The sequence below is a fragment of the Anguilla anguilla genome, chromosome 9 (assembly GCF_013347855.1).
Source record: "Anguilla anguilla isolate fAngAng1 chromosome 9, fAngAng1.pri, whole genome shotgun sequence".
Lineage (NCBI taxonomy): Eukaryota > Metazoa > Chordata > Actinopteri > Anguilliformes > Anguillidae > Anguilla > Anguilla anguilla.
Genome location: NC_049209.1, coordinates 29,265,952 through 29,284,660, shown reverse-complemented (window position 1 = coordinate 29,284,660; position 18,709 = coordinate 29,265,952). Strand labels below are relative to the sequence as shown.

At 43.2% G+C, this 18,709-nt stretch overlaps 1 protein-coding gene across 2 annotated transcripts; it reads left to right on the top strand.

Moving 5' to 3' along the window:
• The first annotated feature begins 1,159 nt into the window (after positions 1-1,159).
• On the top strand, positions 1,160-16,229 carry LOC118236468 (RAC-beta serine/threonine-protein kinase-like). Of its 2 annotated transcripts, XM_035434896.1 has the most exons (15): positions 1,160-1,570; positions 3,754-4,716; positions 5,101-5,290; positions 5,723-5,851; positions 7,161-7,272; positions 8,239-8,389; positions 10,043-10,174; positions 10,590-10,655; positions 11,199-11,267; positions 11,557-11,679; positions 12,043-12,171; positions 12,690-12,904; positions 13,295-13,382; positions 14,897-14,999; positions 15,443-16,229. In XM_035434896.1, exons 3-15 carry the CDS (start codon positions 5,245-5,247, stop codon positions 15,520-15,522), a joined length of 1,443 nt encoding a protein of 480 aa, XP_035290787.1. In that variant the 5' UTR covers positions 1,160-1,570; positions 3,754-4,716; positions 5,101-5,244; the 3' UTR covers positions 15,523-16,229. The 2 variants fall into 2 exon arrangements, with proteins under 2 accessions (XP_035290787.1, XP_035290786.1); XM_035434895.1 differs by lacking the exon at positions 3,754-4,716.
• The last annotated feature ends 2,480 nt before the right edge of the window (positions 16,230-18,709 follow it).

The window sequence follows — 18,709 nt, the reverse complement described above, 5'->3', positions numbered from 1 at the left end:
CTGCACGTAGGACACGCCTTTGTGATGAGACGGTGTAAATGTTGCTAAAATCATTCTGAAATCGCCATCATGAGGGATGGATCTGAGATGGAAACGTTACAGTGTAAACAAAAGGAGTCCTGTTCCGTATGTCGTTCTTCCTTCCAATTGTAATTGAAAAACTGAGAGAAAGAGGGAACTGCAATAGCCATTTCCTCATCTGTCGTAAAACTCTGGGAGCAGAAAATAACTGCTATTAAATTTTTCAAAAGGTAATCAAAAAAAAAAAAACAAGGCAAAGGAGCAGCAAGGGTCAATGTTTCCTGGGCTCAACACAGTGACAACCTGTACTCAGGTATGCAAAGCATCTTAAATTGTCTTCTGGTGCCGTTGAGGGATTATAGGACAGAGCCATTTTATAAATCTGAAAATGTAACCGGAAAAAAATATCCCAGCAATTTCACGATGGCCTGTCTGACTGGTCTGATCGTAGTCTGTCAATCTTCAAGACAGAGTGTAACTTGAATTCCAGTAAAAATATTTTGAAAATAAAAAAAATATATATTTCTTTTAGTGCACTTAGAAACATACGTAACTGAAATTTACAGTAAGTTATTTGTAATAGTTGGCTAAGTTTAAAAAGGATGGCGAGTGCTTCAACATAAATTCCTGTTGGATTGCACATCAAATAATTATCGCTGTACATGCTTCGGTGACATTCTAAATGTATTTTCTTGCCTTAGACCACGAACCCCGATTGGAAACTTAAATTTCGCTAAATACCAAAAATATCCTTTATTGCACACAGAAACGGTCTAAATGTAATGTGGAAACTAAAATAACTTTTTTAAAGCGCACTACATAAGCTTGCGGAATATAAAAATGTATCTGTGCCGCTACCGAGAGGAAGAAGCGATGCGAAGAGTCACAACTTGGTGGACTTTTTGCCCTCGAGTTCCTCTTTTTGGGAGTGTGAGACATCTTTTCATGAATTATTCATTAGCAATTTCTACGTCGTCAATAAAATATTCTGATACGACAATATGTTGTGGATACCCGGCCTATGTTGGGATCCATAGCCTTGCAAACTAGCATGTCCACCTTGTTGTATAGTGCAACATCTTTGGCCACAATCAAATCCAGAGTGTCTACAATTATTACGTCATTTCCGTCTGGGGCTCCTGCGGAGTTCCTTTTTGAATGTTAGGCATTGAACTGGGCCTGCTCATCATACTAACTGCAATGGTGACACGGGAGAGGGGAGTGAAGGAGTAGTTCAAGAGAGGCGAAAACAATTATAGCATCTATACAGGAAAAAACTCTACATTGTTGTCGGACATCTTATTTGAGAATCAGCAGAACCACAGTTAAAAGGGAGACGGGAGTAATTAACCGATTGGCGAGCAAGATATATACTATATGCAAACACACGGCAGTGGACAGAAAAACAGGCACAGCGGGCACTTGCTTGTTGTCTTTTTGGGACTGTTCGATCACTGCAGGGTTCAGTATACCAGTTTGGAGAACAAAATAACGACCAACGCCTACTGAGTGTGTAGCAGAGCTCAGTGGATTCCCTAGGATCCCAAAGGTAAGGGGCGCCTTGAACTGTGGCCGCAGAATTTCGTTAGTGAAATTGGCACGCTAGCTGGCTAACGTTAGCTACGTTGCGCGAGGAAAGTGACTGCGGATCCTTGGTGCTGTTATTTATTGTCGTGTGTGGAAATGTGTGCGTATTAACCTTTGAATTACCGTGGATTTAGAGTAGGATGTTGAGGAAGAACGAGTGCATTCAGTTTATTTTTAAATGATAGCTAATCTATGACAAGAGATTTACCACTAGTTAACTAGCTATATTATTGATGGTGTTAAAAAGGGGGAGGTAGCGCAAGCAGGCAGTATTTTAGGCGAACATTTGAAGGCTAACGCTAGCTTGTTGCTACTGCTTGTTAACTTTGAGTAGACTAAAGACTAGTTTATTTATACTAGTTAGTTTCGTGCTCGTGTTTATATTTTAGTACGCAAACCCAATGTCTATCCTCCCCCTCCCCCACCGGCCCGGGTTCTCTCAAATAACAACAGTAACCTTTGGCATAGGTGCGATTATCGACCTGGGTCACTGTTCTCTGCGAATGCGCAGTCCGTTCATTAGTTAACGTTAGAGCTAGCATGCTACGTGCATGGCTAACTCCAAAGTAAGTACAAAAAAGCTCCAAACTAAGAACGTTAGCTAGCTGACGTTAGCGAATGCATTCACTGTTGCACGCTATGCATTAACGTTTGCTAACTTATATTGCAAGCCATTTTTATTCATCGTTGTATTCGTTGGTGCTAGCCGTGCACCTTTACTTAATGACTTTAGTTATCCAACTAACGTCAATATAGCAGTATAGCTAGCTAACAAAGTTGCAAAACAAACATCCATCCAGTTCATTAGGTTGCTAACGTCAGTGAACTCGATGCCCTGAAGTAAACACGTGTTTGCTTAGACTGAAAAGCAGTGTTATGTAACAACAGGTAGCTAATAGCCATTAGACTAATTAGGACGTCAACCATGTTTAAAGAACCCCGCGTACTAACAAATTGACTGATTTTAACTCCAATTGTGTAGCTACTTAGTGATCGCTTCATGAATTCATTCAGTTAGGGGTGACCAACCATATATTTGCAAGTATATATCCGTGATATCACAGGTTAATATGTTATTCCAAGTCTAAGTAATTGCCCTTTTTAGTTTGTAGATTCCGTCCGAATGCATAATTACAAACTCTGTAAACAGCTTGATCGTGTAAGACCAGAGACACGGTTCTTTCACGCCGTCCCTGCATCTCGGCTTGGTGTTTTTAAAACATTCCTGTACCATTCAATTATGACAATAAAACTCAATGTTAGAAGTTGAATGTTTATTCACCGCAATGTCTTTGCAGCTGCCGTAGCTCATAGCTATTTCATCCTGTTTATCTTGCAGCCCCAATCCAGTCAGTCAACATACTGGTTACTACAAAACCACACTGATATTCTGTCTGACAATTACTAATTTATTTGACAGCTAGACATTACAATACATTAATTCAGCAGAATAATCTTGTCTTGCTGTATAGGAGAACAACTAGGTGTGCACCTGATTCATTTGAGCAATAATGTCATACGCAGCTAGCCGCTTTCGCAGACCAGTGAGAAAACATGCAATATTGCTATACCATATTTCAAGTTAACTGTTCTTGATTAGTATAGCTGTCTGTGTGCATCCAAATACACCATCCATAACCGTCATTAGCTAGCTAGTTTTCAAGGTGGGTACGGATAGATAGTAACATTGTGCCTTATGGGCTGCATTGGTGCTTGTGTAGTTCCACATAGTAGCCCTAACAACACAGAGGGAGTAGACAAAACAATTATTTGTTCATCTCAAAGGCATACATATCCTAGTTATAAGGATTAGCTCAGTGTCTCTTGGATGTGCACAGTGTCATGCTTCACCAAATCAGAAGATTAGAAGATCTGTCTGTATCACTCCCTAGCTATGTGCCATTACTGTATGTGTAAGTACATCCACATTTTGGCTTTTGTCAGCTTCTCTTATCCAGAGAGACTTGCACTGCTTAAATTCTTTTTCTTTTTTTCATGGAATCCATTTATACAGCTGGAAATATACTGAAGCTGTGCAGGTTTAGTACCTTTCTCAGGGGTACGATGGCAGTGCCCCACCTGTGAATCGACCCTATCGTGGTGTTTTTATGTCAGAGAGAGAGAGTGTGTTCTTCGTTTTTGCAGTTGTGCAACGGCCAGGCTGATCATAAGGTGCGGATTTAGCCTGGTATAATCCAGTGCCCCAAGCATCGGAGTGGCCTGGGCTGGCGGGACCCGGTTGGGCACTCCCTCCTCCTGACCCCGGGGACGAGATGGTGCACTCAGGGAACGAGAACGGCCACAGGGAAGCACACTGGACATTTCACATAGAAATGGGGAATGGCCTAAGAATGTGGGATAGGGAAGACTGCAGTGACTACGGGGGAAGAGGCAGGGGAGCATGTTACATTCGTATAGCACTGAGGCTGACTGGACTGGCATCTACACCTAGCCAGTGTGAAATGTATATATGCAGCTGAACAGGAGATCAAAGCTACTGCTGAGAACTTCTTCATTTGTCTGTTGTTCAAAACTGTCATTAAAAAAATCCTTTCTTATAATGATCAGCATTTGCTAAAATACAATTGTTTTTACTTGATCCAACCATTTAAAATGTGTATGCTTATGAATGATATCTAAACAACTCATTGAAGTTGAATGGTTCGCAGTGCACAGCCTATTTCTGCTCAGTTCCCTGTCAGAGAAGCTCAGAAAAGCAGTAGTGTGCTACCTCAGCGGTTTGAGCAGTGGAAGTTATATTGGTGTTAATTTGACTGATGTCAAAACAGCATGTTCCTATGTCGACGCGTTCAGATGCCATTGGGGTCAGCTGATCTTTTGCTGGACTTGAACCTGTTGCAGCCCTGTTGGTACCAAGCCTTTTGCAAAGCTGAAGGCAAATCTCAGGGAGAGCGCAGCCTCAGACGCCCCGAAAAGATCCTGCTAACAACCCCTGAACCTCTCCGCCCCCTTTTTGTCCCACCAGGGCAGATTGCTGGTTATAACTGCCTTTTGTGATGGTCCTGCCCCTGCCTCTTCATGTTCTTTCAATGAGTCTGCTTGTAGCTGCTGAACAGCTGAAAATGCCATTCTCATATTGCCTCCTCTGTAGGTGTTTCCCATCAATCAGGATTCTGCCTAAACACATAAAAAACTAAACTCAAACCCTGGGGTGGCCAACCCTGATCCTGGGGAGCCGCATGGTCTGCAGGTTCTTGTTTAAACCTAAAATACAGCAGGTACTTAGACTAAAGAAATCAGGTGAGGGGAGTTAACTGTGTGGTCGACTGCTTTAATTGATCAATGTGCTGAGTAAAAACAAAAACCAACAGACCCTGCAGCACTCCAGGACCTGGGTTGGCCACCCCTGCCCTAGCCACTGTCATCAGCTTTACGTGCTGTGCATGCGTGCATGTGCGTCTCAACACTTATGCAGTTACCTGTAACAGCTGTTGTTTTTCTCTTTCTCTCACCCCCCCCCCCCTACTCCAGGTGTTGTCAGGTATTGTCAGCTGTGTCTGCCACCTGACCCTCCCCTCTCCTCGCCCCTTGCTTCACAGCTGCTCCGCCTCCCTCCTCCCATAGCCCCTCCCCTCCCCCTCCCCTTCCCCGACCCCTACGACTTCCCGCCCCAGCATGAACGAGGTCAGCGTCGTCAGAGAGGGATGGCTCCACAAGAGGGGTGAGGATGGAATCGCCTGTTTGTGCGACCTGGCTTTTAGGGTTGTGCTTGGTGTTCTCTGGAATGATCACTATGTATCCTGGGATGGGATTGCTCTACTTCTGAATGCCAAAAGATTTCTTAACTTTGAACATTTTCAGTTTTCAGTTAATTGTTTTTTTTTAGTTTTTGAAATTGGTACTCTTTTCATCAGTATCCCAGGGCACTGTGCAGTTAAAAGCAGGTAGCAGAAAGCACAGGCCAGGCACAAATGCATCAACTCTATAAAGTTGAAAATAAATTTTTTCCATTGGTTTTGGGGGGGAAAAAAACCAAGAAACGCATCTCATTTCTACTCTTAAAACCATCACAACAGCAGTGAGTGAATGTGAGTGTGTTTGAGTGCATCTGTCTTATGAAAAGGCCTTATTAACCCCAGTGTTCCTGTTGTAGGTGAATACATTAAGACCTGGAGGCCTCGTTACTTCATCCTGAAGAGCGATGGCTCCTTCATCGGCTACAAAGAGAAGCCGGAGACATCCGACCTCAGCCTGCCTCCTCTTAACAATTTCTCCGTGGCAGGTCAGTCCATCTGTGGCAGTCAGGGGCTCAGCTAATGGCTGGTCTGCGCACATATTTAATCCTCATGTTTCTACTTAAATTTATTGTGATGGTAATCTCATTTTGGTGTAGCGTGATTTGTTTTTGGAAGTTATCGTTTCCACACGTGGCAAATTTGCAATTGTGATACACTTCTCATCAGGTGTTTCACCACTTCACATCATAGACAATGAATTTGCAGTGAACCGCGGGCGCTTGAAGGAGGGAAACTAGGAAATAACTCTTGAGATGATTTTTAAAATGAGAACATTGTTTACATGCCAAATGACTGCTGTTTGCTTGCGTTCTAATGAAACTCCTCTGAAATTTCTCCTAATCACCTCAAGCTCTTGCCCTCATATGTTCAAATCTCTCAAACGGACAGTCTGATCACTGCATGATTGACTGTTCCATCTTAGGGTACCTCCAAAATGTTGTGATATTAAAGTCCTTTAAAGTCCATTACCGGACCTGTACAAGGGCTTTCGATACAGCTGGCTACACCCTTTTAATTAAGCGATTAAGGCATGTTGGCTTAGGGCAGGGATTTCAAACACAAATCCTGGAGGACTGCTGTCTACTGCTGCTAAATTAGCTGCTGCCTGAAAGAAATCACAAAAACCAGCAGAGACTGCAGCCCTCCATTACTGGAGACCCCTGAGCCCCCTTAGGGTCTGCAGCATCAAACTGATTTTCCACTTACCTATCTCGCATAACTGAATGTGTGTATATAGATGGACTTGGGTCCCTACAGATGGGGGTCCCTCAAGGCTTCACCCTTGGTCCAACATTATTTATTATTTATAAACATTATTTATTATTTATTATATTGTTATCAACAGTCCCGCTTAAGCTTTACATAATTCCAATTATAATATCCACTTGTGTGCAGATGGCATCATTTTTAGACACCGTAATGTGCATTGATTTTCTTTACTGTGCATGTTAGCTGTGTGTATTTGCAAGTCACCATTTTTTCTTTTTCCTTTTTTTTTCTTTGCTGGTGGTAAAACAAGGTCTTAATACATTTGTATGAATGTGTTGTAGTGGGTTTGAAATACTGTGGTTTCCTTTGGGAGGACATTCGTACATGTATAGACTGTTGATTCTAAAATTGTAAACAAAAACAAAAATAGCAGATTAGAGTGAGGATGCAGATGTACTGTACATACACTTTTCATATTAGGGGGGGGCAGAGTTTTTCCCAGCCATGTTCAGTAGTAATCTGTGTGTATCTTTGGAGCTCTGTCTTGCTCATTATCCCGCTCTGGGTGTTTGTGTCCCACCTCAGAGTGCCAGCTAATGAAGACAGAGCGACCGAGGCCCAACACCTTTGTCATCCGCTGCCTGCAGTGGACCACCGTCATCGAGCGCACCTTCCACGTGGAGAGCAATGAGGAGAGGTGGGCAGGGATGAGCCAGAGCTGCACATGCTTAAATGCCCGTACTTCTTATGTAATCCAGGTTGTTCACAGGTCTGTAGGGTTGCCACCTGCAAATCAACCTGAACTTGATTGTAGTTTACAGCTCAACCTGTTGAGTTTATTATTTATATTTATTTATATTATTAGTTGATACTGATTTAATAATTGTATTTTTATTTTATTTTTTTTGCAACAAGATGTATTTTATTTTATTTTAGGGCATTTGCCCTACTTTATTACTTTATTTAATTTTTATTAAGAACGATGAGCTGAGTTAGCTATTTGTTAGTAGAAGAAAAATATACTGGGTGCTCTCTGGTAAACCAGAGTATGCGAAAAAATATATATAATAGGTGCTCTTAGAACATAGGGAACAAACGGATTAAGAATAATAAATCCAAAAAGAACTAAAAAGCGTTCTAGGTACTCATATAGTAATCCAATGAGGAGAGCAGGAAAAAGGTAAAGTTAAAAAGCATTTATTATAATGGCTAAATGATCTCTACCTTGTTTTTCCATTGGATACACTGTCTACATAGGTAAGGCCTCACCTGTTTGCCACATATGCCCTGATGAATATCGGTTCTCGATCGAAATATGTTGGCTTTTTAGTTTATTTAGCCATTATAATAAATGCTTTTTAACTTTACCCTTTTCCTGCTCTCCTCATTGGATTACTATATGAGTGCCTAGAATGCTCTTTAGTTCTTTTTGGACTTATTTTTCTTTTGGCTATTTGTTAATTTACCCTGAGTCCTCTGGCTTGCATATTCAGAAATATTCTGCCAAACACTAGTGGCCTCCAGAGACATTTAGAATCTGAACATCAGAATTTACTGATGGGAAAAAAAGCCACACATCCATACAGCTGGGTGTTGGCTGGGTCTTCCGTACTCCTGTCCCCGAGAGTCTGAGCTTCTCTCTCTCTCCTGACCTCTCTCTCAGGGAGGAGTGGATGCGGGCGATCCAGGCGGTGACGAATGGCCTGAAGACACGGGAGGAGGAGGAGCCCATGGACATTAAGTTCGGCTCGCCCAGCGACTGCAGCGGCATGGAGGAGATGGAGGTGGCCATGTCCAAGTCTCGCTCCAAAGTGGTCAGTGCCCTTTGACCTCCCTTTCTCTGTTGGCCTGCTTCCTCTGAGTCGCTGTGATTACTTAAAGGGGCGGTTCACCCAAAAATGAAATGAAGGTATGTTTCAACTTATGTAACCATTGAGAGTTTCACTGGGATTCGATGAGTTTTCTATATATCCACTGCAGCTCACCTGTTACAATTGATACAACAATGTCTTAAAACGATGTTGGGACTGCGCCACAGAATACTGGCTTGCTTTGGTTGGGGTGTTTGTGTGGATATACAGTCAGTTAGCTTTCTTCAGTAGAAAGTAGTTTTTGATGAAACCGTGCACTAAATGGTCTGTGCATGTTCGGGAGTAACCGTGTCATATATTTGCCAAGAGACGTTGCTGTTGAGTTTTTTATGTTAATTTTGACGCGTTAAACACCCCAAAAACCGTATCAGGTTGAGCTGCAGCAGATATCTATTAAACTCGTCAAATCTCAGTGAAACTATCTGGATGGATAGCTGGCATGACACTGGGTAAGTGGAAACATAACTTTATTTAATTTTTGGGTGAACTGCCCCTTTAAATAATTTTGGTTGCCTCCCAAAAAGTGGTTTGGCTTGTACTGCTTTTGCCAGGTTTATACTGGCGAGGTATAAGCCTGGCAAGCAAGGATAGTGTAACTTGGATGCAAGTATGCACGTTTTTACCGTAGTGCCAAAAGAAGCAATTTTCATCATCTTGTTAATCAAAATCAAAATGCAACTGATATAACTGACATATTAAGAAAATACTCACAGAGAACACTCATATTACCAGCGAATGCCCCATACTGGTCCTTGTATGGAGAATGAGTGATAAATGTACAACAACCTGATGGCAGACCATGGATTTAGGAATTGACAATATTGGAAATTAAGGTAGAATGTTTGCTTTCCAGGAAGGAATTTATGTTCCAATTTTGCTCACGCAATCACACAATGCAGATACAGTATGTTCTTTGTGCAATGTCTCATGCACATGCAAGAATTGTTGTGAGGGTAGATTCAGTAAGGTATTTATTAAAGAAATTGTGACAGATGCGAGTGGTCTTACGTAAGACTGATATAACATTTTGTGAGCTTTATCGTGTTGCTGCTAATGTTCACAATAGAGCCGTGGTGAAGGATTTCTTTAATTTTACTGGGTCCTGACCCGACAAACTGGAGGAAAGTCTTACTCAGAAAATTGACTCTGTCTCCTGTTCACCCGTGACCGACCTGACGTGGAAAAATGCCGGAACATTTGCCGGTTAAGATGCGTGTGCGAAAGGACTTTTTATTGCTTTGGACGGCCATTGACAAATTCCTTTTCTTTGGCTTGGGCCCTGAGGAGGCTGGTGGCTCTGCGGGAGCAGGTTGTTTGCTCGCTCTGTGTCACTGTGCTCGTACCACTGAACATTCGCTCCACCGAGATGGAGAGGCTTCAGCACGTGCCGAAATGTATCACTCTCACTGATGGCCTTCTCTTTTTAAGCATTTACGCTCTAACGGCTATTCAAAATACAAATTCAGGAGACAGAAACGCAAGTTTTGCTTGCTGACTCATTCTCTGGTAGATGCAGATTTATGATGGTCACTTACATTGATTGAGATATTTGATTGATTGAAAAATGTGCATACTCTTTCCCCCCCTCCCCCCTAGACGATGAGCGACTTTGACTACCTGAAGCTCCTGGGGAAGGGCACCTTTGGAAAGGTGATCCTGGTGAAGGAGAAGGCCACGGGGATGTACTACGCCATGAAGATCCTGCGCAAGGAGGTCATCATTGCAAAGGTATGGATGCGCCATGTTCTGTGATATGCCGAAATGACAGGCTGAAACCTGGGTGTTATGGCAGAGTTTGTTTATATGGTTCATGTTTTATTATAGGTGTACATTAGCACATGTAAAATCTCCAGTCAGGCAGGAGTCTCAAACTCCGGTCCTGGAGTGCTCAGACTTCTGCAGGTTTAGGCCTTGGGAACACGGTATGCGGACCCTTGAGCCAATCGGTGATTTAAATTTAGCGCTTAAGTGTGGAAACGTGTCCAAAGTCAGCAGACGCTGCTCTCCAGGACCTGAGTCTGCGGTCCTATATGAGGTCCAGTTGTGCTCGGATGAAGCCAGCTGTCACCCGCTAAAGCTGGTTGGCTCGTTTTTTGATATCTGACCTCTGACCTTCTCTGTGACCGCGTGTGGTTCTCCACAGGACGAGGTGGCCCATACAGTGACAGAAAGCAGGGTCCTGCAGAACACCAGGCACCCCTTCCTCACGGTGAGCCCCTATTCCACCACCACCCTACCGCCCTATCTTTGTCTACCTTTCCCTTAGGTTTAGATATTAATCTGTGATTTATTTTACAAAATGAGTTCCTTCAGCACAGATAATACACACAACACTAGAGGCAATATAAATTATACATACCACATGCTGCACACACACTTCAAACAACGCATTGTGGGATATTAAAATGAATTTTAAGACTCTTCTTACTATAACGGCTTACAAATGTTGTAATAAGGTATATTCCTGCTATACAAAGTGTAATCTTAATATGTCATGGCATAAGAGAAGAGAATTCTTATATATAACTGCTGTAATCATCTGTGTTTGATGAACCTGCCTTGTCAAAGGTATAGTTCCCTGATGCTTGTTGGAATAAAGCATTATATATGGCGATCATCTCTCCGACCTGATAATTGCTTTTCCACGACAGAACATAAAGCTCTATAAATTCACTGTTGTACATTTTTCACTCTTGTAATGACAAGGGTATTGGTGATGATGGTGATTTTATTTTGTCTCTTGCATATACAGACACTAAAACATGCTTTTCAAACGCATGATCGGCTGTGCTTTGTGATGGAATACGCCAATGGAGGAGAGGTAAGTGCTGCAGAACTCAAATTCCCATAGTCACTCACATGCACATACACACACACACACACACACACACACCCATACATGGTTTCCTGATTGAAAACCCTCATCTCGCTCCAAATTTTCCCCTCTCCTTCTCTCTCTTGCTGGCTTTCCCTCTTCCCCCTTCTCTCCTTCAATCTCTTCTCTTTCCCTTCTGTTCCATCTCACGCTCTTGCTCTCACACCCTCCCTCTCTCCATCTCTCCCCTCCTGCTCTCGCTCCCTTTCTTTTTCCGCCACCTCTCTTTCCCCAGCTGTTTTTCCACCTTTCCCGGGAGCGTGTGTTCACGGAGGACCGGGCCCGTTTCTATGGCGCCGAGATCGTGTCGGCATTGGAGTACCTGCACTCGCGGGACGTGGTGTACAGGGATCTGAAGGTGCTAAATTCTTCTGTTGCTCTGCACGAGCATGCATAGGAATGCATAAGCATATGAAAGAGGACATAAGCAAACATAAGCATGCATTGGAATGCATAAGCATATGAAAGAAGACATACGTAAGCATAAGAATACATAAGCATACACAGGAATACATAGCAACAAGAATGCAGTTCCATTCATGGAGGGCTGGTGTATATGAAAGTTTTCGTTTGCACAAATTCTCCTGTTCCATATGGCTGTGTACACCAATGGCTGTTTATTTGTACTTTATCCCTCAGTACAATGATTGTGATGACAACAGCTGTCATTAATGAGCATATAAATCATTAAATGAATAATCTCTCTCTCACTCTCTCTCAGCTGGAGAACCTCATGCTGGATAAAGACGGCCATATTAAGATCACAGATTTCGGCCTGTGTAAAGAGGGCATCACTGATGGTGCCACCATGAAGACCTTCTGTGGCACACCTGAGTACCTGGCACCTGAGGTACAGTTACAGAGCAAACACATTAGGAAGAGAGGTCACATTGGGGTAAAAAGGGGTTTCGAAGTAAAGGGCTTTTCAGGAAGAATCTGAACCAGGGGGGAGGATGTGCAGTTGCTACTGGATGGAAGGAGTTCAGTTGGTGCTGGTGGGAAGGTGTTCATTTGGTACTGGATGGAAGGTGTTCATTTGGTGCTTTATGGAAGGTGTTCATTTGGTGCTGGATGGAAGGTGTTCATTTGGTGCTGGATGGAAGGTGTTCATTTGGTGCTGGATGGAAGGTGTTCATTTGTTGCTGGTGGGAAGGTGTACAATAGCTGCTGGATGGAAGGTGTTCAGTAGCTGCTGGAGGGAAGGTGTACAGTAGCTGCTGGAGGGAAGATGTTCAGTAGGTGTGGATTGGAGTTTGGAGTTAAAACTGCAGGCACTATTGCCCTCCAGGACTGGAGTTTGTTGTCCCTGTCTGCATCTTTACCCCTGGCCCTGTTAAACATCCTCACGCCTCGCTCTCTCTGTCGCAGGTGCTGGAGGATAACGACTATGGGCGGGCGGTGGACTGGTGGGGGCTGGGCGTGGTCATGTACGAGATGATGTGCGGCCGGCTGCCCTTCTACAACCAGGACCACGAGCGGCTGTTCGAGCTCATCCTGATGGAGGAGATCCGCTTCCCCCGAAACCTGTCCCCGGAGGCCAAGGCCCTGCTGGCCGGCCTGCTCAAGAAGGACCCCAAGCAGAGGTGAGAGAGAATGCGCTGGATCTCGCTCGCCCGCACTCCCTGCTGGTGGTGTTCAGGAGCTGTGCTCTGTTTCTCTTATCCAGAGAAACTTACCCACGTGGGAAAACATCAATATTAGTCTCAGGAATAAAGTGTGATATCATAAAAAAACTACAGAACTGCATTAATAATCAACAAGTGATATGTTAGCACTGATCGATTGTAACAACAGAAATTGCCATGGGACAGATGAACTAACAGCGCTGTACACAAAGCATTATCCCCAAAAGGAAAAGCAAAGAATGAACGACAGGATGTGTGAAGGGGTCAGGGGAGCCATGGTCCAGTCTGCAGTGGGGGGGGGAGGATTTAGGGTTTGCAGACGGTGACCCGTGTGTCCTCCTCCTGCAGGCTCGGAGGGGGTCCTGACGATGCCAAAGACGTGATGACACACAAGTTCTTCACCGCCATCAACTGGCAGGATGTTCTGCAGAGAAAGGTGAGGAACGCAGGGTGGACCGGGCTGGTGGTGTTGCTTCATAGTGCTGCTATAGTCATAAAAAATATTTTATTGCAATATACGTCTAATATATTCCATTGCTGTAAGCCCTCACTGTGTCCATAAAGTTGAGCAGATGAGCACAGGTGTGTGAAGGAGAAAGCGCTCAAGGTGCTGTTCTTCCTTACTGTTCCTTAGTTTTACAGCTATTGTCAGAACTGACTTGAGCTTACATTAAGGAAAATATATATTTGAATTGTTGCGTCCAGATTCCTTGTAAATCAGCAGGAGTCTTTCATTCATTCATATAGTTTATTGCAAGTTAACATAGTACCACTTCAACTCGTTACAAGCAAGTTGATGTAACTGATGTACCTCATACAGAGATTATAGCTATTGCCAATTTCCAACTCCTGTCCCTAGTTAGGCTTTTAATAAGAAAAAAGAAATACAAAAACATACAATTATACAACATTATTTAAAGAAGAAAAAAAATCAAATCATGAAGTAATTAAACATGCATACAGCTCTGATTTTGCTTCAGCCAGCCTTTAACATTTTTATTTAAAACTTTAATATCTTGAGTTAAGTTTATCTCAGTTGGCAGCATGTTCCACAATTGAGAGCCCTTTATGGAAAAAGCTGACTGCCCAAAGGAGGTCTTATGGCGTGCGATTTTACAATTGCCACTTGCTGTGCCCCTGGCGATCCTACTACTATTTTGCCTGCTTATTAACTTGCATAAAATATCTGGTGCTAAGTTTTGTAAACATTTATAAATCAATTTAACGTACAAAAATTTTAAGAAATTATCAAAACTGAGCAAATTATACTGCTTCAGTATGTGACAGTGATGCCATTTCATGGGTTTTTTATCCATTATTTTTAAGGCTTGGTTATACTAAGATGCAATAGGCTTAATTGTAGCCAAAGATGCTTGGCTCCACTCTAACACAATAAGACGTGTGAAAAAGTCATTGCATGCATATACAGCTGTGCTGCTTTAATTGGTATATGGTGTCTAATTAGTTTGAAGTAATTTAGATTGCTTTTTACTGTCTTTGAAATCTTTTTGACGTGTTTGTCAAATTTGAGTTTGGGGTCTAGAACTATACCTAAAAATTTGAATTCATTCATCTCATTTTCCTCTCCCTGTATTGTTACTCTGAGTTTTTCTGATTGTAGTGTTTTTTTGATGGAAAAGCACATGGAGACTGTCTTTTTCAGGTTCAGAGTGAGCTTATTGCGGTAAAGCCGCTGATATACCCCATTCATATATGAAGATAATATCTCAGTTGCCTCACTTGATGTCTTAGCTGATGCATATATGACTGTATCGTCTGCATAAAGCTGACAACCAGCCCCTGGACAACTTTCAGACAGGTCGTTGATGTAAAGGCTGAAGATCAACGGGCCCAGGATTGAGCCTTGAGGAGAGAGGAGTTGTGGGACATGGAGTTTTCAGGCCGCGTTGGCGTCATGCTGTCTGACCCGTCTGTCTTTCCCTCCTCCAGCTGATCCCGCCCTTCAAGCCCCAGGTGACCTCAGAGACGGACACGCGCTACTTTGATGACGAGTTCACAGCACAGACCATCACCGTCACGCCGCCAGACAAGTGTGAGTGCGCACGCATACGTACATACTTGCAGCCACGAGCCACCCCCGCTGCGGCCATTTTTAAACTAGCCTTGGTTGTCAAGCTGTCCAGGAACGAAAGATTTAAGTGAATATTTTCGTGTTTCAGAGCTCTTTCATTTAGCTTCATAGTTTAGAAGCTGTTCTTCGTTTTATTTTATGTATACCTGACTGTTTGCCTGCCTTTCTCTATTTTATTTATTTATTTATTTTCACAATCCATGCACTATAACATAAAATTGAATTTGGGTTGTCAATTGCATACAGGCTTTTAAATTTTTGTGGGCAGTAACTAGTGAGCCAGGCACTGCAGGTGGCTCTGCTTGAGTTTTTTGGACTGCGTGTTTCTGTACGGGTGTGTGTATGGGCATGTGTGTGAGCGTTAGTGACGAGCCAGGCGGCTCTGCTGTGTCCTTGTGTTACAGATGACAGCCTGGACTGTGAGGACCCGGATCAGAGGACACACTTCCCCCAGTTCTCCTACTCCGCCAGCATACGGGAGTGACGCTGTCTCTCACAAAGCACTCTTGTACACTCGCACTCACACCAAGACACAAAAGCAGGGCAAACAGGGCAGACACAGACGGAAGCAGAACCCGCAGGCCGACAGACAGCCAACCTCATCCGGGAGCGAAGTGCCTTGACTGGCAGCTGTCACTCTGCTCTGCCCCGCCCACAGTCCCGCCCACAGACCCAGCTTTCACACTACACCCACAGCACACATAGGAGCCATAGCACTTGAACACACACGCCTACACTCGTCCTCCCAGAGACTGCAGGAGGAAAAACCCTTCTTTAAAGCAAAAAAAAAAAACTTTAATTCTTGTTTTTAACAAAAAAAAAGAAAGAAATGAAAAAAAGTATTTTTAAATTGTTTTTCCCTCTGATTGTTATGGTTTTAAAAGCCATATTTCTGCAATTTTTATAAGTGCTCTTTCTGGAAATAGCTGTTACCAATAGTATTGATCTGTTGTGAATGACAGGTTGAGAGAAAAGGGAGGGGCTAGAAGAACGAGAGGGGGAACATGGTGGCCATTTCTCTTCCCACTGTGTGTGCGTGCGTGTGTGTGTGAAAGAGCGCAAGTGTGTGCTTGTGTGTGTGTTTCATATACTCTATGTGTGTAAGAACAAGAGTATGTATGCGTGCGTCTGTTTTTGATTTTGTCCATCGGTTAATCTTGAGGGGGACACGGCCACACAGATGTGTGTAGTTCGCTTTATTGGAGGGGAAAAAAAGTCCTTTAAATTTGCTGGGAGCTTTGTGCTAGGAATCATCTTGTTGAATTGTTTCTGTGTTTGCCCACAGACAGCAAAGTGGTCAGTTAACATACAGTGCCTTCTGAAAGTATTCAGACCCATTCTCTTTTTCCACATTTTGTTACGTTACAGCCTTATAAAATGGATTAAATCAATCTACACACAATACCCCATAATGACAAAGCAAAAACAGGTTTTTAGAATTTTGTATTAAAAATAAAAAACAAATCACATTTACATAAGTATTCAGACCCTTTACTCAGTACTTAGTTGAGGCACCTTTGGCAGCGATTACAGCTTCGAGTCTTCTTGGGTATGACACTACAAGCTTGGCACACCTGTATTTGGGGTATTTCTCCCATTCTTCTCTGCAGATCCTCTCAAGCTCTGTCAAGTTGGATGGTGAGTGTTGCTGCACAGCTATTTTTCGGTCTCCAGAGATTTTCGATCGGGTTCAAGTCAGTACTCTGGCTGGGCCACTCAAGGACATTCACATACTTGTCCCAAAGCCACTCCTGCGTTGTCTTGGCTGTGTGCTTAGGCTCAGTGTCCTGTTGGAAGGTGAACCTTTGCCCCAGTCTGAGGTCCTGAGCGCGCTGGCGCAGGTTTTCATCGAGGATTTCTCTGTACATTGCTCCGTTCATCTTTCCCTCGATCCTGACTAGTCTCCCAGCTCCTGCTGCTGAAAAACATCCCCACAGCATGATGCTGCCACCACCATGCTTCACCGTAGGGATGGTAATGGCAAGGTGATGAGCGGTGCCTGGTTTCCTCCAGACGTGACACTTGGCATTGTGGCCAAAGAGTTCAATCTTGGTTTCATCAGACCAGATAATCTTGTTTCTCATGGTCTGAGAGTCCTTTAGGTGACTTTTGGTGAACTCCAAGCAGACTGTCATGTGCCTTTTACTGAGTGGCTTCCTTCTGGCCTGATTGGTGGAGTGCTGCAGAGATGGTTGTCCTTCTGGAAGGTTCTCCCATCTCCACAGAGGAACTCTGGAGCTCTGTCAGAGTGGCCATTGGGTTCTTGGTCACCTCCCAGACCAAGGCCCCTCTCCCCCAATTGCTCAGTTTGGCCGGGTGGCCAGTTCTAGGAAGAGTCCTGGTGGTTCCAAACTTCTTCCATTTAAGAATGATGAAGGTCACTGTGTTCTTCAATGCTGCAAAATTTTTTGTACCCTTCCCCAGCTCTACCTCGACACAGTCCTGTCTCTGAGGTCTACGGACAATTCCTTCGACTTCATGGCTTGGTTTTTTCTCTGACATGCACTTTCAACTTTGGGACCTTATATAGACAGGTGTGTGCCTTTCCAAATCATGTTCAATCAATTGAATTTACCACAGGTGAACTCCAATCAAGTTGTAGAAACATCTCAAGTGTGATCAATGGAAACAGGATGCACCTGAGCTCAATTTTGAGTGTCATAGCAAAGGGTCTGAATACTTATGTAATTGTGATATTTCTGTTTTTTATTTTTAATAAATTTGCAGATATTTCTAAAAACCTGTTTTCGCTTTGTCATTATGGGGTATTGTGTGTAGATTGATGAGAATAAAAATTAATTTAATCCGTTTTATAGTAAGGCTGTAACGTAACAAAATGTGGAAAAAGTGAAGGGGTCTGAATACTTTCCGAAGGCACTGTACTTTACTTGGTGTCCAGCTTCAGTGAAATAATGCGATGAGATCACAGATGTTACTTTTATAATGATCATCAACATCATGACTCAATGGTGGAATGTTCTATGAAATCATGTTTTCACTACACATTTGGCTACGAAGGTGTGAAAGTTGTTTAATCTTTCTTTGACGCACCTCTGGGCGTGGTCACTGACGTGTAGTTTTTATTTTTAAAATTTTTGCCTTTTGAAAATGGGCAGAAATCTTAATGAACATTCTAATATTTTTTTCATAATTTTGTTTTGTTTTGATTGTCTTGTTTCCTCCCCCCCGTTCCACACCCCCCGCCTGCCTGAACTCGTCTCCTCCTCCCATTGAAACTTTGGATGAAAAGATTTAGACTCATTTAAAAAATATATAGAATATATTAAAACCATATTTTTTGTTTTGAGTTTTTATTTTTATGTCATCCCTGTGTTATCATTTATTTCACATTTGGTTGCATCAGTACGTATGTGAGACTGTGTGTAAGCGTGTGTGTGTTTACAGACGGGGAGGAGAGAATGTGTGTCAGGTGATGGAGGTGTTATGTGACACAGCCCATGGGAATGGGCAAAAATGTCTGGAAGAAAAGAGGAAAACTGCACGTGTCTGGCAGACATGCGCAAGAACATAAAATGGGAACCTTTGTGTCATCTCAGGAATATGCCGGAACATTTTCCCCCTGTCCTGTTACCACAGCAATTCGGGTGCGGCAAAAGTGGGAACGGGGCGCCTCTGACCTTCAGCCACCTTGTGCAGCAGGTTCCTGCCCG

Bases quoted from the DNA above. Each gene is read 5' to 3' on its own strand.
- LOC118236468 (XM_035434895.1), top strand. From the start codon at position 5,245: ATGAACGAGGTCAGCGTCGTCAGAGAGGGATGGCTCCACAAGAGGG. The intron at 5,852-7,160 runs GTCAGTCCATCT...GTCCCACCTCAG, and splicing joins TAACAATTTCTCCGTGGCAG to AGTGCCAGCTAATGAAGACA. The intron at 11,680-12,042 runs GTGCTAAATTCT...ACTCTCTCTCAG, and splicing joins TGGTGTACAGGGATCTGAAG to CTGGAGAACCTCATGCTGGA.